Below are 24,546 nucleotides of genomic sequence, written 5' to 3'. Positions count from 1 at the left end.
GATGATTTTTTTAAATATAATAACACTTCTTGATTTTATTTCCCCTTTCTACTTACAATACATTGCACTTTGTTTAGAATATTTTTTTTCTGTTCCTTTCTTAAACTGTTTTGTAATTTTGAGTGTGTTGCACTAGTGCTTTTTCCTTTAGCATTTGCTAAAAGGATTATAGTCATATTTCTGATCAAGGGGTGTGGGCAGCATCTTACCACAATGCACTTGATTTTTTTCCACAGTTTTGGGTAGAATGGTAAATTTTCTTTTTTACATCTAAGTCAGTCATATTGGTGTTCTTAATGTTTATCTTGCACTCCAGAAACATTCAAGGCCATACAGGTAAAGGCACTACATATAATAATGTGTTATTGCATTAGGCAGCACAGAGAAGTGCATGTCATCTATTCATTGTTAAAATGTCCACATGTTGTTTATGTTCTGTATTGGTACCTCATAAAATTATGTAGCAATCTAGTCATATTCAATCTTGCATTAAAATAGACTTTTTTTAAATGTAAGGCAATGGGATTCTCCTAGAACAGACCTGTACAGTATTTCCATTTATTATTATTATATTTAGGTATGGACACTAGGCTAAATATGACTAGTGGGAGCAGAGTTAGCTTTACATATATAGCAGGGTTTGTTTCACTAAACCATGACATAACTGTGTGTTTCCTTCATTGCCCCTTCCCTAGTCTTGTGTTTAGATTATGAAAAATTGCAGTTCTGCAGATTCATATTCTGAAGTATATTTTATCATCCTTCCATAGTCATTATTTTTCTAAGAGCAATCCTGTTTTTGAAGTTTCATTTAAAATTTACCTTCAGCTTTTTCATTGTCTTCTGCAGTGAGGAAAGAGTGGGTTTTAATATCCATATCCCATCTAGAACTTGAGTACTGTTTTGTTAAAGCCTTCTTTGCACAGTGTTGAAACTGCTTTTGTTTTTAAACATCTTTCATGTCAGGTTCAGCATAAGTAATCTAAAACATAACCTGGTTTGGCTTTTTCTGTGTGTGAGATACTGAGGTTTGTTTTTTGGGTTTTTTGGGGGTGTTTTTTTTATTTGTTTGTTTTTTGTTTTGTTTTGGGTTTTTTTGTGATTAAGCAAACCACTCTGTACTAGTCTTGTAACAACTGTGAAGTTTGGTGATTAGATATTGTGGAAAATAGAATATGTTGTCCCAGGTGAGCTGTTACAGCAGCAAACGTCAGGGAAAATGGTGGGAACAAATAGGTCAAGAGCTGTTTAAGTAGATTGCACCATGAGGGCAGCTCCTCTTGGGAAGTAAAATTAAGAATGATTAATGTAGCTTTTAGTATCAGTGACCAAGCGTGTGTGAGAAGAATGGTGAAGAAAATTTGGCTGCAGAATCACCATTTTACAGCTTAAGGTTTTGTATGTGTGTGTAACCAAAAAATGCAAACAGTATCTTATTACTTTTTATTTAAAAATCAAGTCCTATTTGAAGGACTACATTAGAGTTTTAGAGTCTATGGCCTTGCAAATTCTCTTGAGTTTAGGGAAAATTATGATATATAACAACTGTACAGGTCTTATTTCTCTGTTTTATAAAGTGTAATAGACCTGTTTGTCTTCATTTTCCATATTTATCGAACAGAGTTGAAACACAGCATAAAGGCTGAATAATTCTGATTTCTCTGTACGGTTTTTATGTAAGGCCTTGAGCAGCCCGGTCTAATGGAATATGGCAGGGCTCTGCAGGGGTTGGGACTAGAGGATCTTTAGAGTCCATTCCAACCCTAAGCATTCTCTGTTTCTATGACCTCTCTTTAACTTGTGTAGAAGTTTTTCTTTGTTATTTGTACTCTGGTATATTGTAGTAGTTGATGAACAGTTCCATAGAATTTAAAAGTTACATATAAATGATTCTATATTCTTCCCTTTCTTTACTTTTAAATAGTACTTTTCTTTCCATCTGTCTGCTTTTTTTGCTTTTTGGTGTGTTGTTTTTTGTGTTTGGGTTTTTTTTTTCTTTTCCCCTTTTCTCCTTTGTATGAAGGATAGGATTAGGGTTTAGGTGAAGATTAAATATTTTATCCTCTTGTCATCTGGCATCAGTTTCTCTGTAAATGACCTCCTTATCCTTATGCTTCCCACAACTAGCAGTCTGGCATTGCAGCATCAACTGCATTAATTGGAAAGGACATTATTTACAACTGGACATCAAAAATTATTTAAGAGTTATTTAAACTCTTCTTAAGTAGAACATCTAGCACCTTTGTAACTTCTGCAATGCCTCTAAACATTGAGAAATAGTATTGCATCGTGAGAGTTGGTTTAGTTGGTTGGTTTGTTTTGGTTTTCTTTTCCTCATTCATTTGAAGCCTTTATCTTGATTATGGTGTTAGTATCAGTTTAATCAGTGCTTTCAGTGTTTTTGTGAGCATAGAAACTCACTTCATGAGTTTCTCTTCATGATTCTTCTGTATCAAATTTTTCCACCATGTTGAAAGTAATGGCTGTCTCCATTTTATCAATATGAACAGTGACACTTGCAGCCACTTGGTTTTTCTTCCAACAGGAAATAATTCTTTTATGATTTGCAAGATTGAACTGCAGCTGTCTCTTCCCTATAATTGTTTATGTGGATATATTTGCAAAGAGTCCTATGCAGCCCTCTGCAGCCACTGAAAAGAAAGAGAATAAAAGAAGTTTTCAAGAATGCCTTGCTACAGTGGGTTTCTGTGGTTGGTTACGCTTTTTGGTGTTGCAGGGTTTGGGGTTTTGGATTTGTTTGCTGGTTTGGAGGGTTTCTTTCAGTTAGGAGCTGTCAGTCTGCAGATCCTTGGTGCTCATTCATGCTAACTTGGAAAAAGCAGTTTTTCTCACCAGCAGATGATCTTAGGTATTTTTTAAAACACTTGGTATGCCACTAATATCTAGTGTGAGAGAAGCAAAGATAGGTACTGTTAGAATTCTGTTGCTAAAGTTGATTTCATACACTGGCGAGTTTGGTGTAGAGGGCAATTAGCTGCTTCATCAGGAATTAAGACTTAGTGAAGATATAAGAAATTCTGTAAAGACTATCCAGTCTTAATGCCTTAATAGGCTTTTCCTGACCTTCATGGGGTTTTTTACTGATTCAAGTCTACTGGATCAGTGATGAATGGGAAGATGCCAGCAGGTCTTTGCAGCTGCTGCTAAGTGGACTATGTAAATCTCTACTAGGAGAAAAATATTTCTCAATCTCCTTATTGACAATCGAGTCCCATTTGGTTGAATCAAGTGGTTTTAGTTATAATCTACATTCTTCTTGATAGTCCCAGGAAACTTGGGGAGAAGAATGGAGAAGCATCCCTGTTCTGGTAAGATCTTCACAGTTGAGACAAGGATGTTTTCAGTTCCACCTGCAGGGAACTGCTGTGTCACTGTGTGATGTTTTCATGCTATAAATATTAATACTAATTTAGGCAATGTAAAAAGGGAAATCTGGATCAAGACAGAAAATTCGATGACAGCAGTATATGTTCTAAAATAAAGAGAGACTGGGGTATGAACACATTACCTAGACTGTTGGAAGCAAAACAAAGGCGGTGAATTCCTTCTTTGTTTTCATTATGACAGCACATTGCTCTACATTGTGGAATTGGAATTCAACACAAAAAGTGTCATCTGATTTGAACTCTGATAATTTGAGAGTTTACTTTACCAGTCAAGAGACAAGAAAAAAACAAGTAGAAAAAGAGTCAGCAAAACTTATGTAGAAATTTGGGATCACTTTGGCAAAGATCAAACCAAAATTACGAGTGAGACCAAAACTTAAACTTGAATGCAACTTCCTGAATCACTCATTTTTGTCAGTTGAGCACAGCATTTTTAGAATTTCTACTATTCATCTATCAAACTGCTGTCTTTTTATGTCTTGAATTTAGTCTTCTTTTGTGCTGTGTATATCACACTGAACCTGAAGACGGCGGGCTGTGAAATTGACTTTGTGGACTCTTGCTTTTTGCACAGTAACACAGCAGAATATTTTTTAAGAGCTTTGTCAACATCTGTAAAATTAATGTGCTTTATTATTAAAAACAGTAAAGAATTCAGCTGAAGGTGGATATATAGACAAAATACCCGTTATCTTTGAGGTCTGTGAGAGAAGCATGGTAATGCTTCTTCTTAAAGCTTCAGTCGCAGTGCAAAGGCAGTGTCTTATCCACTGAGCTGCTCTTTTGAAAGTACAGATTCCAGTTGAGTTTATTGCTCCTCTCTCACAATAGATTAACTCCAAGAAGTAAATCTACCAAGAACAGCAGTGACAATAACAAAATAACAATAGAGTTATTTTCATCATTTTTAGAAATGGATTAAGGAATGCTAATATGACTGAAAGCTAGTTCTAACTGCTAATCTAGATGGTTCTGTGAAGCGTTGTTTAAGATTTACATGTAATCTATGAAAACAAAGACATGAGCTGAGAGAGTTGTGACAGCCGTGTGTCAATGTAGGTAACACTTGAGTCTATGATCATGTTTTAAAACAGTGGTAATCTTGCCCATTCAAATGTCTAAATTTTAGAATCCTGCCAAGCCCCTGATGACTTGCAGCAATAAGTTATATTGTGCATCCAAATTGTGTGATTATTTTTATATTTATTCAAATTATCTGGATGCAGCCTGATTCAAATATTACAAAGTTATTAGGAGAGGAGGATCACATTCAATTTTCAAATTTTGCTGCTGCTGCGCTTTCGGAAATAAATATTCTTCCTACAAAAATCATTTAAGAATGATCTTTTGGTGACTCTGAGCTACAACCAGGTCCTGCCTTTTCCCCTTGCAAGGGTGGGCTCTCCTGGAGAGAATCGGCTGGCAGATGGACTGTGAGGGGCAGAGGGGTTTGGGATACCTGGTGAGCTTACGGACTTCCTTTCCCCCTCCACACAAGCCTGGGCACGATTGATGTTTGTGGGCCATTGTCATGGTAATGTTTTGCTGCTACTTGTTTAAAAACAGTCCTTACATGTATTTTAACGGTTCCAAGAAGGGTATAAGAAAATGGGAAGACATTCTGTATTTTTATGCTTATGCTTTGGAATTATGCGTTCCACAAACACGCAGGAAAAGCCCTCGGGTATTCCTTTGGCTCAAGGCAGGTTCCTGCCGGTTCCTCAGGCGTAAGGACGTGGTGCAGCACCAAGCGCTTGGTGCACTGTCAGGTTCCCAGTTCTTGCTTTCCGGTGCTCTAGTGTTTTCCTTGGCTTTCTCCGGTACTTCGTGCTGACAGTACGTGGTGATTAAAGCAATTGGAGCGACCGTGGTGTAGCGCAGACCTGAAGCTCGGTGTGCGCCTCTGGCCGGAGCAGTCCCGGGCGCGGCTGTGCGCGGCCACGAGGTGCTGTCCGACGGGGACGCTGAACGGCGTTCCCTGCGCCCGTCCAGGCACTCCGAGAATGTGCCTCCGTTCCGTAAATGGTACATATTTGGAGATTACAAAGGAATTCTCCAGTGCTGGAATTTGATGCTTGCCTGCTTAATTTCATATTAGTAAAAACTCAGGAGAGTAGCTGTTAAAGGAAGAGGGGACGAATTAATTACTGTCAACAATTTTCAAAAAAATTTTTTTCATTTTGCGTAGTTGTCCATTTTTGTTTAAAGCAAGGAGCAGTTGAGGGGAAAAAAAGCATTCATTTTAGTGAACAGACAGGAGGGAAGGGAACAACGGATATTTTAATGGGTTTCGTTCCAAACAAAACCATGCTTGAGGGATTTTTTATTATTATTTTGATGAAATATAAGTATATATTCAGAGTTTTCAACTTTATCAGCAAAGGAGTGTTTTGCTAAGAATCTCTTGCCAGGAGAAAAGATGACTTATTTTGTCCTCATTGACTGTTTTTATTCAGAAAGCAGGTGGCAGCTATCAGTTCCAATGCCATCTACAGCTCCAATTATTTTACAAACCCCAGGAGCTAATTACAGCCCTCAGGCTCTGGCAGTCAGCTGATTTCATCATGCGACTCTTTTGGCCACTGTGTACCTCTGAGTAATTGTCTATTTATGGAAAATAAATTAATAGCTGCTATTTCTACTTGAAAAAGAGGACCTGTGAGTGTGTAGGTTGAGCCAGTGGGTTTTAAAGGGAGGGAGAGAGATTTAGAGAGAAAGATGCAAAGGGATCAATTGAAAGAATAAGGGGTGGGGAGGAAAGAGGAAAAAGTTAAAATGAAAGGGAGAAAGGAAGCAGGGTCCTAGAAAATTGAGCAAGAGAAAAGCATGACACCAAATAGCAAGATGCAGTGTGACAGGACAAAAAAAAATCAAAATTGTGGGAAATGAAACTTTAATAATTTCAGGATAAACCTATGAAGATAAAAAAAAAAGATTCATTGGAAAAAAAGTGAATCCTGAATAGTCCTTGATTTATTTTGAAGATATCCCTGCTCATTGAGGGTGCTTGGACTAGAGGACCTTTAAAGGTCCCTTCCAACTCAAACCGTTCTGTCCTTTTTATTGCATGTACCTTTCTGAAAATGCTCTCAACCTAAATAGTGCTTGCCTTCTTGGGTGTTTTAATGGAAGTTGTTGTCTTTATTTGTGTGATCATGTAATTCATAGATAAATATAAAGTGGGGTTTTCATATAAAATACTGCAGTAAATCTCCATTACTAATGATGCATCCTCTGTTTGAAAAACTTTACAAGTGTTTTGCAAATGATGTTTTTGATACAGGAGAAGTACAGAAGGTTTTGAAATTATGAATATCAGCAAACTATGCCTACAGGTTGTACAGACAACTCTCTGACATTATAAAGACTATTGCTACTTTAATGTCATGGATGTGTAGTCAGAAGGTTGTTGGTTTGGGGATTTTTTTGTCCAAAAATCACCTACAAAATATGAAGGCAGAAGGAATAATATCTTTTCAAAGATAAAGATGAAGGTAAAACTTTTGAAGTGATCCTGCTGTAGGCCAGAATTTGTAGCAATTTTAGATTAAATTTCAAATATGTTGTGCGCAGAACTTAACTGTGAGAGGAGTGAAAGCTAAAAGTATCAGTTAAAAGTGTATTGGTCCCTGTTAAGAAGAATTGTTGAGGAAACCACCACTTCTGGCATAAACTGGAGAGGCAAATGAAGTGACCAGGTAACCTTGGCAACATAACAGCATATGAAACAGGATTTTTTTAAAAGGCCTGTAATTAAGTACATGGAGCACCAAAACAACTGAGATCTTGTCAAAGCTTTCTAAACAGCCTTTCTCTGAAACATTTTTCTGTATATAGGTGTGTGTTCCCTGCCTTCTATTGAAATCTTACTTCTCTTCAAATCCTTTTTGTGAAAATAAATCAATCCTTTATAAAAATACGCTTGTTAGGTTACCAGCTTATTTAGAATGACATGACAGGCTTTTCAGAATCTTGTAAAATACATGATGGCAATTCAGTGTAAAATAGTTCATATCACTGTATATAATACTCAGCAATCTGTCTTCTTCACCTTTCAGATCAGCTGTTTCACGTGTTGGCCATGCACATGCGCCTCTACAGTATAGACTCTGCATACAATCCCTGGAGAAAACTCACCCAGCCGTTGCAGGATAAAAATTCAGAGCAAGTATTTTATTTTACCCGATATCAGTTTTACCTGGTGAAAGAAACATCCTTACAGAGGGACTTTGGGTAACTTGCTGTCGTAATTTAAATTCTCTGTGAGGTATGCTGATGGACTTAACATCTAAGAATTGTATGTATGAATTTGTAAAAATACATTTTCTGATTTCTTTTACGTAAAAATCTGACAAATACCAGTTCTGAGCTAAAGTTTAAATGCCCCTCTTGCAGTCTTAAGCACATGCAAATTGAGTAATATTGGGTAAGTGGATAGGGCACTGCTGTTCTTGATATGGATGCTCAACAAAATTTGCATTGAGATAAGTTGGTAGTTTATTGACAGTTGAGTAATGATTAATAGCTGTAAATAGGTCTAATGTATGTGAGAAATTATTATATTTTAAGCTAAAAAATTTCATCAAGCTTATTATTTTAATTATTTTTAGCAACCTATATAATAAATTGAACCATCTACTTTGTTCTGCAAGGGCCCATCTCCTTACTTGACTTCAAGACCCATCACTTTTCAGATTCTGCCTTGATGACAAGGAGAAAGGTTTCTTGCCTAAAACCAGATTATGATTTTTTTCTCATAAGAGGAAAACAGGACATTTTTTTTTTTTTCCTCTTAGCACCTCAAGCATCTTCTTCATACTAAGCTCTACATTTTGTAGCTTACAATTATGTCAAAAGACCGTCCTTTTAGTGCCTCTCCAACTGTGTTTTGTCAGGGCTTCTAGGAGCCTGAGGTAGAAAGCATGAAGCAATTTCAAAAACTGACCTGGAATAATGATGCCACAATCCTAGCTGCAAACTGGGGAAGACTATTAAAACAATTGTTCTCATTTCTAGTTTAAGATTTTATTGTTCTCTTGGACCCAGGCTTCTTTTTGCAATGAACATTGGATTGGAGTAATTAAACTGTGTTAAGAGATTAATTTATAAACCATTAGCAGAAGAAAGCATCAAGTATTTTATAACTTGAAAACCTATGCTGTTCAGGATGCATTCAAACTGCTTTGGGGGTCTGCTTTCAAGTGATTCTGATTGATACCTGACCTAGATTGAGCAGTGGGATGATGTTCATAAATTTGGCGTATGGTTGGCTGAGTTACATGAGGCAGAATTAAGACAGTGTGGCCAGAATGGCTGTGGGACAGATCATACACTTCTCCTTTTGGCACTTGAGGAGCTTGCTGGCTTTGGAAGCAGCTGTCAAGAGAGGGGGCTTACAGAGCTGATGGAATTGACCATGCGTTGCTCATGTCAAGGCTAGGGTGCAGTATGTTAGATTTCATTAGGCAATATTTTGAATCACTTAGAAATTAATGGTACTGTAAGTCTGTAATGCCTTGCTTTGCAGAAAGGGTTGCATGCTGGGAATGCATTTGAGCAGTTCCTGTGTTTTCTGCATTGGTTTTCAGTATTTCATGGTAGACTTGATGATATTCGTTTGGCACAAAGTCTCAAATGGTTTGTAGGAAGCTACAACAGAGATGGCATCCTTTTTGCCGTGAAATAATTTACTGGTGAAATGCACAGATGCTTTTGAGCTGGAATATTTTTGCTCACTCCTTGGAATGTTTTTCCTTCCTTAGTCTGCAGGCACTAGAATGCTACAGAGGAGGCAATTTGAGGACATGTTTTTCATGTATAAATTGGAGCATAAAATGAGTATCTGTAATTATACTGCAGAAATTTGAAGTGGTAGTTTGACTTGAAGGTGGCATTTATAGGATTGGTGTGTATGATCTGATTGCACACTTCTTAGAGTCACACAGTCTTTTGAGAAATACAGAATAGCAGATTTTTTTCAGGTACAGCAAAGAGTGCTCAGAGCAATTAGAAGGTGAAAACTGCTGAAAACTGAAAAAGCTTAAGAGGATGGTGGAGAAATAATCATTGTAGATTTTAGATGTGAATGGCATTCTGCTACTTTGAAGTTAACCAAGTCACCTAAATCATCAGCCTGACCCGCACATGAGACTTCAAGCAAAGACTTGTAGAAAAAAAAGTCAGTGAGAGAAAAAGTTCTGTATTTTCTGACTGTATTACTGTGATTCCAAACAATTTAACTTTAGGGAAGTCACAGAGGCAAAATAACTTCGAACCAATATGCCATCTTCTTCTATTTAATTTTCACTTTAAATTATTATTTGAGTTGAAAGCAGTTTTCCAGAGAAGCTTGTTTAATCTTCATTTATTTAAAAGGATGATTTTCAAAATAGAAAGAAAAAAAAACTCCACACATGCAAAAATCTGTGGAATGCAAGTGCCATTACATTATCTTCTCACCCTTATTTAATTATAGCTATTTTGTTTAAATATACATAAATATTTACAAATAGCACTACCCAGATGTAGAACCCACAATTTTTATCTTGATTTTCTACAACTCAGCTGTCATTCTTCATAAATAATGGCTCAGATTTCCTGTATCTGGGAGAACTGATCAAAGTAACTTGTAAAGAGTCTCACAGAATTGCTTCACTATACTTCCCAACACCACTGTTTTTGTCCGGTGCCTTCTACAATTCTATTTAGATCTTGTAGCTGAAAGTGGCAACTGAAATGAAAGACAGGAAGAAGCTCAAGTGGCCACAGCAAGGTGAAGTAGAAATAAGGAAATTTTGAGCAAGAAGATAGCCTATCAAAAAGGGCCTCAATAATGTGAGCTGTTTGGAAGATGCAGGGGGAAAGAGAAGAAGCTAAGTCTGTGGACTGTGAATGGTTTAGTAGATTATTTCTCCTGTGCAGTTTATTTTGCAAAATTCAGTGTATGCTTGGTCCCACAGGCTGTACTTAAGCAAATTATTCTTCTAGGCACAGGTCTGGTTTCAATAGTGATCAAATAAACAATTATTGTGGTGCAAAGGGGGAATAATAGCTTCTGGCAGGGGGCAGACAAGGAGCAGCTGGAGGCAATAATTACTAAACCCAGATGTGAATTTAATGGACTGGTCCAAATAGTCACAGTTTCAGGAAAAAGACATGAAATGAAAGGATGCACATGGTTTTTAAAATTTAAATCTCTACAAAGGCTGTAATTTTTGTGTCTATTTTGACAGACAAAATATGTCAGCAAAGAACGGATTGGTAAAACATGAAGGATCTTTGCAGTAGAAGCACTTGGAGGGAGGAACTGCATGATAAACTGAAATGCTGGGTTATTTTACTACAGTGTTTCGCTGATGTTTCATTCTAAGCTAGATCACTTCAGAGACTGTTTATGGTCTCACACTGGGGCAACAAACTGCAACTCAGGGATAGGACTGAACAGCTGTGCGTAGGAACCTCTTAAGTCACATCTCCAGCACAGAAACTGTTGTGAAATGGGGAAAAAACCCACAGTTCTTATGAAGATACTCTGAGACAGAGAGAGTGGGATGAGGAGATAGCGGGGTTTAGTTAAGGTTTATGCATGAGGTGGTCTATACGTACACGTGCTGCAACAGGACTTACGTGATCTATTCCATACAGCAAAAATCCTACCTGAAACAACTGTCTCTCAGGATATATGTTACAGTACATAGGTTTTGACAGTAGTGCCAGCTTTAGAGTATTTGCTCTCGGCTGTTTCTTCCCTTCCCCTGCGCTATAGCTCACCATCTTCTTTGGCTGTGCTGATGTAACTCGGGAAGGCTGCATGAACAAAGTCGAGCAATGAATCCATGTTTTAAAAAGGTTAAATTGAATGAGTTTGGGAACAGGTGACAAGGGACTGCTGGGGGCACCATGGTAAAAGAGAACAGGAGATGCCCAATGTTCGTACTGTCAGTGAATGTATAATGAGAAACTGACCTGCTGTCAAATCTGCTGTGACACAATGAAGAGCAAATATGAAATTGTGATTATATCCTACGGTGCAGCCAGAATAAATAGTAGAATTCTGCTTTCTTGCAGTGAATATCAGAAGCTGTGTATTGGTTTGACCTTTCCACCATTTGGGATTTGTGGGCTTTACTTCTTGTGCTGCAAATCGTAAAGAAAATACAAGTTTGCCCTAGTTGATGAAGCCTTAGTTTAGGTGTACCTATATCCCTGTGTCTCAAATTTTCCTGCGTCTGACAGTTAAAAGAGGTGTGAGACTCAGAACTTCTACTTTACTTCTTGAATTTCTACCTTTATAATTAGCTGGAATTAGCATCAACCAAAAACTTTGAAGTGTCTCTGGTTGAGAGAAGAGGGAATGGGGAGTATAAATATAAGGAGCCACCATAAGCAAAATGCTGTGTATTTCAGAATACAACAGAATTTCCCATTTCTCAGTATCCATTCCCAAAGAACTCCTGTGTAACAGCTCTCAGGAGAAGGATGCAGAATACAAAGGCAGAGTTTCTCCGCTGTCAGTGATAGGCAGCCCTGGTTTTGGCACAGAGAGAGGTGCAGCCCAATTACCTTGGGCTGGAGGAGAGGTCATTTCCATAGAAAAGCTGAGCTTTGCATTTTTCATTTTGGGACACATTCATTTTGCACTGAATGGTTTATTTTCACCACCAACTCCCTTTTTAAAATTGATTCAGCATACAACTGTTACACATTTGAATCATTTTGTTTTACTTTGGTCCTATTTGCTGTTGTACTTGCTTTCTTTTTATTAAGTGCTTCCGTGGCACAAGTTTTTGTAGCCAGATTAATCAAGCTTTCGTATAGGCATTGGGGATTAACAGAATGGACAATTTCCATAAAACACATTTCTAAACACATTTTGTAATTTCAGTTTCATTGTCATAATGAAGAAGTTTCTGAGGCTCTTAATAAATGACAGAGCAGTTTTTAAGTGCTTCATGTGCTGCAGTACTTGATGTAAGCAAAAGCAGCTTATCTAAACCCCTGACATTTAATGTAGCTTTGCTTCTCAATTCTTATGGACAGAATAAATTTGAAAAGTAATTCAGTTGGTCCTGCATGTGCAGATGAGTTCATTTATGTGTGATGCTGCTGGTCAGTTGTGGTATTCTGTGTGTGTGTATATATATATATATATATATATATATATATATATATATTTAATAATTTTGATAGAACTGGTATTGGACCGAATTGTTACATGACTATTAAACAATATTGATACCCCTGTCAGAAAGAAGTGTTCAGCTAAGTGTGACCAGAGGGAGTCAGATTTTTTAAATGTTATTCCAAATTAAATTTTTCCAAGTTTATATATAAATTAAGAATTAAAGATGAGAAGTAATTTAAGGGATGTCCATGGTTTTGAAGTCATTACAGAATGAGGATTATTTTAAAATTCAGTGTCATTTGCCATAAAGTAGAAGTAGCTGTAGGTAAAAGTAGAAGTAGAGATGAGTATCTTCATGGCCTGTATAACTTTGAAAATGAAGGTTGGCAGTGTAACACAAATTCTTGTCTCCTTTGTCTTCTTTAGAATTCAATATACTGATTTTTAGAATATTTGGGGTTTTTTTAGGAGGCTCATATATATATATATATATGCATACATATATACACACATACATATATAATATGTATATTACAGTGCTTTGAAACAATAATTTTATTAAATGATTGATTATAGCAGAAGGGTTATAGATGATGTTTATTCTATGGCTGTCTGGGTTCATTAATTCAAAAGGACCAGCTAGACCATGCTTTCTGTCACTTCATTTTACAAGACCAGTCAGCCATGTGACCTTAAGCATTCTTTTAATCCTCCTCTTGTAAGACTGCTTCTCTGTGTTAAAATTCCTATCACCGATGACTCCTAGCATTGCCTTTCTGTAGAGAGATGCCTGAGTTTTCAGGAAATCAGCAACTGTGTAGTCTTCTTCCAAAAGCAGGATCATATTTATGGGCCTCAGAGATGATAAACTGGTTGAATCCCCAAAGCTGTTAAAGAGCACTAAAGATCCCATGCATGCATCCACATAGCACCACGTGGGCAACCCTCTGCAGTACCCGGTCTGCAAGAGCTCGGTTTGTTCCTCTGCAACACTGGTGCCCATTGGTAGAGGGCTCTGTTTTGTGTGGGGATTTCAGGGTCAGTGAGACCAGGACTTCACAGTGTGGCTCCTGCAGCACGGATCAGCAGCACCACCCCTGCTTGCCAGGGGCAGTAAGAACCCACACGGCTCTCTGCACCTTCACACGTGGCAGAAGGGGAAGGCTCACAGAGCAGGGTCTGTATCATATTTATCTCAAGCTGCTCCTGCTTGAGACCTCCATCACACCCCAATATCAGTTACAAGAGGAAGAATGATTTTTCACCATTTGATTAATTTTTGCCATTTGACTCAGCTGTTGAACCTGAAGAATACTGTTGAATATTGAGTATTGTTGAATATGTTGCTGAATAATGCTGCGCAAAGCTAGAAACTACCTCCTATCTGCAAGCATTTTCTGCTTTTTAGTATAGGGAAACAAGACGATGTTACATCCGTAAATCTGCATAGTTGAAAGGTTTGCACTATCTCTGTGCTTATTTGCTGTCCTTCTAGACATGCAGGGAGTTTAATAAAGACTGTATCTAAGATTGCATAATCCCACTTGTCATGGCTGCTTGAGCCTTCATCTCTTTACATGAAGGAAAGCAATAGCTTTCCTAAGGTCTCTGTTTTCCAATGGGAGCATTCCCTGTAACATTAAATGTATTTTGAGGATTTGTTATTGTTGCAGCCTGGTTACATGTGTATGTGTGAAATGCCATGCTTTGGAAACTAGTTCAACTGTTTGAATATTCCTTGACTCTCTACATAGACATAATGAGTTCGGGCAATTTTGAATGTTTTAAAACATTTCAACAGAATCAGGTACCCAAATGGTAATTTCCTCATGAGTTATTACATAAGTAACATTAAATTCTTGAATTGAGATCAGTTTTATAGTTGAGATCAGTTAGCAAATTGTCAGGTATTAGGCTTCTGTAAGCTTGATATCAAATGTAAAACTATTTAAAATAGATACAAAATAAAATATGAAAATAGGTTTATAGTATCAGAAGTGATTTTCTTTTGGTTTTATTTCCAGGCTGGTAAGTGAAGAACTGCCAGAAGTTCCTGTGCTTTACAGAGATGTCTCATCCCTTTTACTTATCCAGATTTTAACCATGCCTCAGCCATTGCACAGAGGTATGTTACAAAAATATGTGTATTTAAATGATTATGTAGATGAGGCTGCTTTCATGATGGTTTGCAGGATGGTAAATCATAGCTGATCTACTGTGTATTCTAAAATAATGTTTCTGCCTTATCTACAAAAGGTGGCATTGAACAGAAGTTTTTGTTCTGAGTTGACAGGTTTATCTCTGTTCCCTGTCTTTTTGCCTTATCAGTCAGCTATTCATTAAAGATACAAGAGCTGAGCAGAAACTATTAAGTATTTCTGCTGAAAGAAAAGTGTCCTTTTTTTGACCTTCATCTTTTGCTTCGAGGGACAGCTCAATACTTCAAGTTGAACTGAGTGCCTAAGGGCAAAAAATTTGAAAGATTGTCATTTAATTTGAATTTCAGAGTCTAAATTGCAGCATTCTTATGTAAGAGTTCATATATTAAGATAATAATTGCTGTAATGCAGCAATTTCAATAGAGACAGCATACAGTATAATTATGAATAAATATCACATAGATATTAAAAAATTAAACCTTTCATTACTAAATTCAAAACTGTCTTAAAACCTAAATTACTTTTTCTGTGTAAAAGGAGCAGCTGAACCTGGTTCCTCTTGCTAATAGGTAATTTATGTTCCAGAATAGGGGTTCAGACCCTCTGGTCTCTGGCTTGATTATTTGTAATTGTACCTTTATTTGACAATGAGGACAAACAAAGCAAGCATCACTTTAGTGTTTCACTGACAATGAACAGAATATCTCCCGTGGGATCTGTGTGGCAGGTTTGATATCTGCTGAGTTTTGGTAGTTTTTGAACAGGTAAATTCAGGAACTGTTCTGCTCTTGATGCTTACACCTTAGTAGAAACTGTTTCCCCTTAAGAGGTGTTCAGTCCTTGGTATCAAATGTTTAAATTCAGCTAAAGTGACTCTGTGTGTATCCATTAACATTGTCGGTTTGTTTTTTCAATTCCATATACTTAAAATCATAGAATCATTTAGGTAGGAAAAGACCTTTAGTATCATCAAGTCCAGTTGTTAAGTATATATGTATGGATTAAGTATATCCAAAAGAATATTAGAATATGAAAATACTAAAAGAAGAAAATATTTTGCATAGGAAGACTATTGTCAAAAATGTACTTTTCTTAACTACAGTTTAACTTAAATTAACTCTATTGGAAGGACTCAATCAAACTAGTATAAAAACAGTAAATAAAAGTTTAATGAGACTAACATCTGAAATTCAGGGACGGAAGTGTTGAAGATGAAGCACAAACCAGTGGTGTCTTCATAGTCAATGTCCAAGCATTGAATACCACCATTTAAGAAAGTATATTTTATCCTAGAAAAACCAACATTCAATTAATAGTAAGGCATCCTGTGGAGAATTCTGTAAAATGCCTCATATCAGCAGCATGTTTTCTCTTTGCTCTTAAGTTTATTGTATGTTGCAGTTGAGAGGGAAATGGCAAGTGGCAGAAAGAAAATAAATGTATCTACTTCAAATCTGTGAAGCATTAAATTGGAAATAAATTGCCATTTATCTTCCTAATTTTTGTTTCATCAAAATGGCTAGGCAGGATGAAAAGAAAGTCTTTCATAATTCTATGTTTGGAGGTGTAGAGTGGTGTTCACAAAAATAAATCATAACAAATTTGTTTAAAACTTTTACAATGGGCGTGTAGGTCACGGAATCAAAATCAATATAATTAATTCTTGTAGAGGGCTGAGGTATAACTAAGGTAAAATGGCTTGTGAAATGTCTTATGGTAAGGGCAAGGTCAGTGATAGGGGTGAACAAAATCTATGTTTGACCCTACTGCTTCCTGAATTATCTGTGCTGCTTTGCCGTTGCCATGGGGTGCAGGAGCTGTAGACTTGGCTTTACACTGGGATGCACACAGGGGGCTGATGCCTGTGTGTGTTGCCAGATATTTCCAATATATTCCTTTAACAATAGACTTAAGTAAGTTGTATTGTGTCCGTCATAAAATATGACATTTTTTTCAAGTTTATACTTAAAATCCTTTTTGTTTACACCTTGCTTTTTTAAAAAGAGAGAGCGCTCTGTAAGGAGGGTTCAAAATCTCATCTCTTGCCCTTCAGATGGCAATTGTATTAACTTCCCTATTAACTGTTAATTTTAAATTCAGACTGGGAATTGCATTAACTACCCTATTAACTGTTGGATGGGTGTTGGTATCTTTTTCAATCTGACATAGATTAAAGCAATAAAAATGTCATTACTGTTCAGCCTCTTCATTCAGAAGAGAAAATTGATCTGAACCTATCAGAAAGAAAGAAGACTGCTACAGAAAAACTTTGTGATGGAGGTCAGGGCATTTACAAGCATTAACCAATTTGCAGAGAAGGGAATGAGACTGATATGTGTACCTCTGTGTAGTGTAGCTAGCAAAATAAACATTGGCTTTAAGATACTAAAACCATATGTGAAACTTCTTTTTTTCTTTTGATTTTCACATATGGGACATGGGCAGAACTTTTATAGGCTTCAAATGTTTAGCATTTTGTTTGAAATTTTTGAAATTGTACAGGGCTAAAGGCATAATAATCCACATAGGAGTTTCTGGTTCAGTTCTCTGGCAGTTGTTCAGAGGATGGGGTGTTCATGGTGTTGTGAATTGGGACTCCTTACAAAATGAAGATTTTGCTTCCAGCTCTTTTCTTACAGAAATAGCAAATGATGGTGTTTGTACAGAAACAGAGAGAGTGGCTTGGTGGTTATCAAAACCTAAATCTGTCTTTGTAAATTAAATTCAATACCCCCCCCCCCCAAACTGCAGTCCTTTCTGCAACACAGTTTTTAGATGTTGGGGTCATTTAATTGAAATTGGACATTCTTTCTTGTTACCATCAATTGTAAAAAGTTTTATTTTCCCACCACCTGACTTGGGACCCTGTGTACAGATTTCTAGAAGTACGGAGTGTAGATTCTAGTGATTTCAGTGTCTGCATTGCATTGCATTGCATTGAATGTAAAAAGAAGCAGCATACTGCTACAGAGTGTTTAAAGCACAGGATCTGCGTTGACAGGAGTGAGCCTGAGGCTGCAGGGGCATGGCAGTGGTGGGCAGTGGGCCGGCGCTGTGTGTGCTGCAGGGGCATGGCAGTGGTGGGCAGTGGGCCGGCGCTGTGTGTGCTGCCAGGTGCTGTCAGGCCCCAGCAGCGTGTGCCAGGAGCTCCTGTTCCACAGCCTGGGCTGCTGTGACATGGTCTGCAGGGCTGCTGGGAGACAGCTGCAGTTTAGGACTGCTGGATGTGTTCCAACTCGAAAACTCCTTTTGGGAGTTGGGACCAGCCTCTGTGGACTCTGGGAAAGGTTTTCTTCTCTGGTGTGTAAAACCTAAACTCAACGCCTTTTCCTGTAACTGGTTAAGCTCAGCTGCTGAAGAGGCTGACCTGGATGTTTTGACAGATTCTTTCTTTAATAAGCGTGAATGACATGCGACAAAAGTGCAGCAAGCAGCTTTCAGACGAACACTTAACACTTTTTTTAATGATTGGATAAGGATCTTGTCTAAATATAGTAGGGAAGAAAACAGCTTGAATAGTATCCAGTCTCAATGTGGAAGCTCAAATATTTATCTGTGTCTTGGAACCTTAATATACCTTTCATGGATTATCTGAAGTTTAGTGCTGTTTCCCTTTGCTCTGAAGTTGTGTTTTCAAAGAAGGGTTCAAGCTTTAGATCAAGAAGAATATTTTTCAAAGGTTGTTTATGCAAAGATGTCCTTCTAAATTCAGTAAAAAAGGCCCTATGTCCTTAATTTTGCATCTGGTTCTCTTTGTGGCTTCCTTCTGTCATCACTGCATGCAAGGATGTATCATCTCATTTGATATTGAAATTAAAATATGTATATTGTTGGTAATATGCTTATTTATCTGCACATTTCTAGCACTAACATTAAAATAAGAGTTCTAGAAGTGTTTAATATTTAAATTTAATTTTAAGGGTGTTGATTGATGCATATAATGGGATGAGATGTCTTGAAATTATTTGGTTCCAAAAAGTTTGAAAAATAGGAACATAAGAGCATTTCTCAATATTATTCAAAAACAAGTACAAAAGTTCTGGATTAGCCTGTTTTGATTAGATTGGCCTAGCCAAAGTAATAATACTTCCAGCCTGTCAGACTATCAGATTAGGGACAGGAGTCCTAAATGCATTTTAGGCCAGAACTTTGCTCAGTGGTTTACTTCACATCCTTGCAAGCTGTAGAAGTATTCATTTGAAAAGATGACATAGGAAAAGCACAACCTGCCCCAAGGTGCAGCAGGAAAACAGCACACACCCCCACAAGCACACTGCAGAAAGTCAAATAAAGTTGCTCTTTGCAGTAGACAAGAATGTAACAGCTCTAGCATTACAGCTACCTACAGCTGTCAAATATTTGGCATTTTAAGAGAGAACATAGTAATGAAATGATAATTGATGCAGTGACTGATGTTTTAGTATGTTTCCCATGGGATGTTTCTATGACTATAAAAAAGCCTTAGTGCTCATTACACAACATGCGGCTTCTGAGCTGCTCCTGAGATATTTTCCTAAGGGGGGGGGGGGGGGGGGGGGGAAGATGAAGTTTGTGCAGAATTCAGGACTTCTTAAGGGTGACCCAGATATCGGAGTGTGCAGTTTTTGTCCAATTCTGGCTTCTCCAAAAAAGTAATTCACAGTAATTTATGGGTCACATAAATTTTTACTTACATACATGTAAGTAAATACAAGAGCATTCATTTAATTGAAGCATAATATGGGCTACACATATTTCTGGTGAATTGAACAATTAGTATTAAAGGGGGAAACGAGGACAAAGAGTGATTGTATTTAGCAAAACGCAGATTTTTTAAAATGTGCAAACACACGCAGTGTTGAGCATTGCAATCACCTGAGCAGAGCTACAAGACAGATCAGGCTGTGGCAGGCTGGTGCCTGTTGACAGCAGTCTGGCTTTGCTGCTCTACGTGCAGTGGGTTTCCTTCATGCTTTCACAGTGTGATTGATTGATTTGTATTCCTTGTATCTGCTACTGAGGGGTTAGAACTCAGTACCTGAGTTCATTTCTAGCTACGATTACAAACTCTTAACTCGGGCCAAAGAGGCAATTTTTACAGTTCTCTGAATATGTGTGGTTTCGTCTTGTAGATTTCAGTGCCAGAAAATTTCCTGAAAGCTTGTCTGCTGTTGTTCCTCAGGGGTAGGATTGCTAAGAAAATGGACTTTTCAGCAAAGATAAAAAAATATGGCGTCAAGATCTAGTGGGATCTGGTGACTCCTTCTCTTGGGGAAATGTGAAGAGGAAGTATCATTATAATGCTGCCTGCTCTAGAATGAGGGGATGAAGTATAGGACCATTCATTGTCATGTTTAACACAACCTCCATAGGAGGATAATACAGAAAAGTCAATTTTTAATTGTGTAATAACAAATGATCTTTTAGATGCTTAAATTTTCCTTATAGTTTACACTCACATAAGCTTATACTCAGTGACATTAAAAATCCATGTCTACATTGATTTGTAAACACTTGTTTCGTAGACAAACAATTATTATTTCACAAATTTAATTATGTACTCAAGTCTTAGCTGTGTATATTTTAAAATCTAATAGTAGGTTTTGATATTAGATGCAGGAAAGGAGAAGCAAGGTGTTTCATTTTCTTGGCCTCCTTGTTTTCACATATGAAGCTCATTTAAATCCATTGGGAAGAAAGAATGAATTTAACCCAGTTTTTGTGAGGTGTTTATGTAAATAAAATTGTTTTGCTTGACTTCAAAGCCTGAGAGGACTTCTTAAACCCCTAATTTTTCCCCTACATTTTTTTAGATATATATTAGTCATGTTTATGCTTAAGGAGTGGTGTAAGTGATGATAGAAACTTCTTTGATCTGCCTAGATTTAAAAACAAACTAGGTAATTTGGGACTGGAAATAGAACCTAAAGTAAAAAGATAAAAAAGGACTGCTTCAGTATCTTCATTTCAGCAAATGATCATCTTTTTTCTGTTTCCATTTTAGAAAGTCTTATTTTGCTTCTGTTGCTAGCTTCCCCAAAAATATTTCAAAATCTTTCTCCTGCAGCCTAGCTGTAGGAAATAATAGTCCTCTAAATATTAAAAAAATCATAAAGATCTTTGAAAATACAGTAAATGCAAATCTGCCTTTTGTATGCATGTGAGGTCCAGTAAATAGTACTCACTCAAGAGTGATTTGCAGCAAGTCTTTTATGGCTGGATCCATATCTGGAAGTGAAGGGTTAGACTCTGGTATGCTGGATGTTCTTGTGATTTTTAAAAAATCTTCATTCTTCCAATATTTGTATGAGTGTCACCCCGATGGGAGCCAAAAGAGATAGTAAGATATGCATTTGCTTACATCTACAGTAATCAGTAGCTTAACCTGATGTAACCTTGGCACAAAATATAATTTTGTATTATCACCAGGCCACTAGGATGAAGTCACTCCTAATCAGGACTAAGATGAACAGAAGGAGCAGTGGGAAATTACTTGCCCTGTGCTTGCTCTGTTCACTATGGCTGCCAAGTCATTTCTGAAAGCCAGTAAATATAGTTATATGTTGTTTTGGATGTTTTGAGGGGGTGTTCTTTTTGTATAGCACTTGCTTTTCATTTCAGAATCATCATTTCCATAACTAGAGACTCTGTAATTATTATATTTACTCAAAATGTCAAGTGTTTAAAAATTACTTTCTCTCTTTTACAGAACACTTCACCTGCATTATAAAAGTGCTGTTCACTTTACTGTATACTCAAGCCTTGGCAGCTCTTTCTGTTAAATGCAGTTCTGAAGATAGGATGGCATGGAAAGAGTCAGGAGCTCTCAAAAAGGTTGGTTATTTTATTAAAGTATTTGTGAAATTATGCTTAAGTATTTCTGGTATGAATGTAACAGATACTTCTGCTTTGCATGTAATGATTTGTTTCTGCTTCAAAATCCAGTATTTTGTTTCTTTGTGTGAAATTTCTGCAGGTTTTTGTACATCATGAGACTTAAAATTTCATAGTTAATACCTAGTTCCTAAACTGAGTTTCAGATTTGAGTCTGTATCTTAATCATTTCAGTCTCTACTTCATTGCAGTGATGGTAATCAGTAAATGCAGTTTTCCTTCCCATGCGCTTCTCTACAGGAAAAACAGCCAGCCTTGTCAGAGAAAAAAACCCTCTTGACTTTTCCAACTTGCTTGTGCTATTTGTGGCTAGCTATATCAATTTCTCTCACTGTGTGGTCGAGAGTGCTCATGTGATGAAGAGAGAGAAGGGAATTTGTCACTATTGTTTCCTTGACTTTTGGTTGTATTTACAAGTAAAGTGACAGTGCATGTTTCTATTTCAGTTCAGCTGATTAAATGCCAGTTGCCACCAAAGACAAAGCTCTCTGCACTAGCACCAGCATTCATTTAATCCTTCAGTTAACTTTCCACTCCACAGATTGTTTTTCCCAGAGGTCAGAAGGATGCCAGTGTCAGACCAAAGGAAAGGATAGAAGTTTTGGGACCAGGAGAAGAACTGGGTATTACCCCTTTATACAACAGCTGGGCCTTAGATGTAAAATGAAATGAAGACTCAGAAGCATGACCTGCCTTTTCACATGTAACTTAAATTTCTCATGCTGGTCAGGCAGAGTTCCAGGGTCTTAAGGACAAATTATCTGCTGTCCTGCTACTATGAGAATTTTTTTTACATTGGGATCACTGGACAGTACTTCATTTTGTTAAGTCCCTATCCACTCCTTCTTTCAATATAATGTCATTTTCTTAGAAATACAAAGACATTGCATGAGGTTGTGGCTAGCAATCAGGACTTTTTCATTGTTTACTTAAGTGATTCTCAGGTGATATGTAATTTTACAGTTTAAAGCACTCCAGACCAGCCAGTGGTAATCACACAGCTCCCTGTTCCTCTCTCCAGCCCTTTGGCTGCCCTTCTCTTCTCGAGCCTATCCCTCATCTTCATGCATGTCACAAAGGAAGCTGGTTTTTAATAACGCTGGTTTTTAAAGTTCTTTCTTTAAAGTTTCTTTAAGCCCCAGTGGTTAAAAAAATACGGTTCAGGTTGGCTTGTTCTTCTCTGCTGGTAAGATTGACATCTGGGATGGGTACACAGATCACACCTCACTTTACTTTTGTCTGTGGGTAATGCTAAGTGAATCTATTACAGTTTGGTGTTCAAGACATTAAACATGGGCTGAAGACTTTGCTCTATACTTACGTCAAATGATCAAACAACATGAAGAGTTTAATTTCTCAGCAGGGCTGAGAGGTGGATATTGTACTTTTGAAACCCAAATTCACCCTCATTATCTTTGCAAGGTGTGTTACAGTGTCATAGGAAGCACACTGTAAATGCCTGTGGATTAAGCTTCCAGGAATAACGTAGAAAGGTTTGTCTTAGCTCCTGAATTAAGTGTGTTGCCTTCTGGTTCTTTGACTATAAGCATAAACAGTAAGTGTGTGGTCCCAGTATGAAAGGTGAACACACCATGTGAAATGGAGAATGATAGTTGATGTCAAAATGCATTAAAGAAACCAACTGATGAATTATATACATCATTATGAACTGAAGTATTTGGTTTCTTTAACAGTAATGTTAAATCGCAGTAATGTTCCACTCCCTTGTTTGTTGTGTTGAAATATACTAACAGAACTCAAAATTCGTATCCAATCATCTTTTCCCAGGGCAGAATTTATTCTGACTCAGAAGAAAATATTTATGAGAATACTGCCTTCTATTTCTTAAGGCTTTGTGTGTTGCCTTTAAATGTAATTGCTATGGCACAAAGCTAAGTGATTTATTCTTTACACTAAATATATTTTCTATCTGTAGTAGACGTTGTTCATTCCAAATGCAACTTCGTACTTTCTGATAGATTCATTTTAACTTAAAATACATAACAAGTGGTTTGTCATCTATTCTGGTTGGTATGTCTTTGAAATTTTTTTTTTTAAATTTGTATTAGAATTCAAATTCTGTCAAAACAAGATGTATCCATGAAGTGATTCTTTCTCGTTTTAAAGTAAGCATTTATATACTCGTAGAGAAGACATGAAATGCAAATGTTATACAAGTGCTTTCATAAAGCACTCAGCTAGAGCATATGTAATTCAAGTAGCAATTCAGATTTCACTCTTGAGTTAAATGCAGTCCCTTTCTGTAAAATTGTATTTGGTTTTAATTTTTTTAAGCATTGGGTATCTTCGTAGGCCAAAATTCACATGTTGATCAAAAGGAAATACTCTTCATTGCTGTTCCTATTACAGAAACATTTTCTCCTTTTTATGACCAGTGCTTTTTGGATTTCTTTTTTTCTCATTTGCAGAATACATCCAGTGGAGAAAAATCTTGGGAAGTATTGCTGGGTCATGTGATTAGTGAACTGTCTAAGGGGAAGATATATGAAGAAGGAGAGACTGAAGAATTAGCAGTGGTATTGGCAAATTTCTGGAAAATTTATCCAGTGTCCCCTTGAAGTTTTTTTGCCTCGTTGTTATAATGATTTTTCTCCGATCTTGCTAAAGACTTGCAGTACAACTCTTTATTTTCTAGATCAAAGCATATCCCTTTGGGACAGTTTGACTGTGCAAATCTTTCTTCTAATTAAATTAGATGTGGTCAGTGCCACAATGAGAAAATTATTGACAAATACTTCTTATAATTACAGGTTTTAATCATATATATGGGTTTTAATCATAAGTATGAAAGACCTTTCAGAAACTTGGAAAAGTGAATATTTAAGTAGAAAACCCATTTGTCAAGGGGGAAGAAAACCTACAGAGGTATTTCAGATTATTAGTGAAATGCTGGCCTTTGGAATGTATGTTTGATGCAGTCATTTATATAGTATGCTTTAAAAAATACTTGGTTTATATTGGA

At 37.0% G+C, this 24,546-nt stretch overlaps 1 protein-coding gene across 4 annotated transcripts in view; it reads left to right on the top strand.

Annotated features, from left to right (window-relative positions):
- The window catches only part of UBR3 (ubiquitin protein ligase E3 component n-recognin 3), a 105,739-nt gene that overhangs the window by 73,466 nt on the left and 7,727 nt on the right, over positions 1-24,546 (top strand). For all 4 annotated transcript variants that reach the window (XM_066189977.1, XM_066189976.1, XM_066189975.1 and 1 more), the window contains 4 exons: positions 7,466-7,571; positions 14,556-14,656; positions 21,379-21,503; positions 23,993-24,100. In XM_066189977.1, coding sequence (XP_066046074.1) covers positions 7,466-7,571; positions 14,556-14,656; positions 21,379-21,503; positions 23,993-24,100 — 440 coding nt within the window. The remainder of the gene's footprint in view (positions 1-7,465; positions 7,572-14,555; positions 14,657-21,378; positions 21,504-23,992; positions 24,101-24,546) is intronic.

Source organism: Chamaea fasciata, unplaced genomic scaffold, assembly GCF_029207755.1.
Source record: "Chamaea fasciata isolate MVZ Bird 193981 ecotype frontalis unplaced genomic scaffold, bChaFas1.0.hap1 SCAF_8, whole genome shotgun sequence".
NCBI classification, from domain to species: domain Eukaryota; kingdom Metazoa; phylum Chordata; class Aves; order Passeriformes; family Sylviidae; genus Chamaea; species Chamaea fasciata.
The sequence above is the reverse complement of the archived record's forward strand: the minus strand, read 5'-3'. Positions and strand labels throughout refer to the sequence as shown.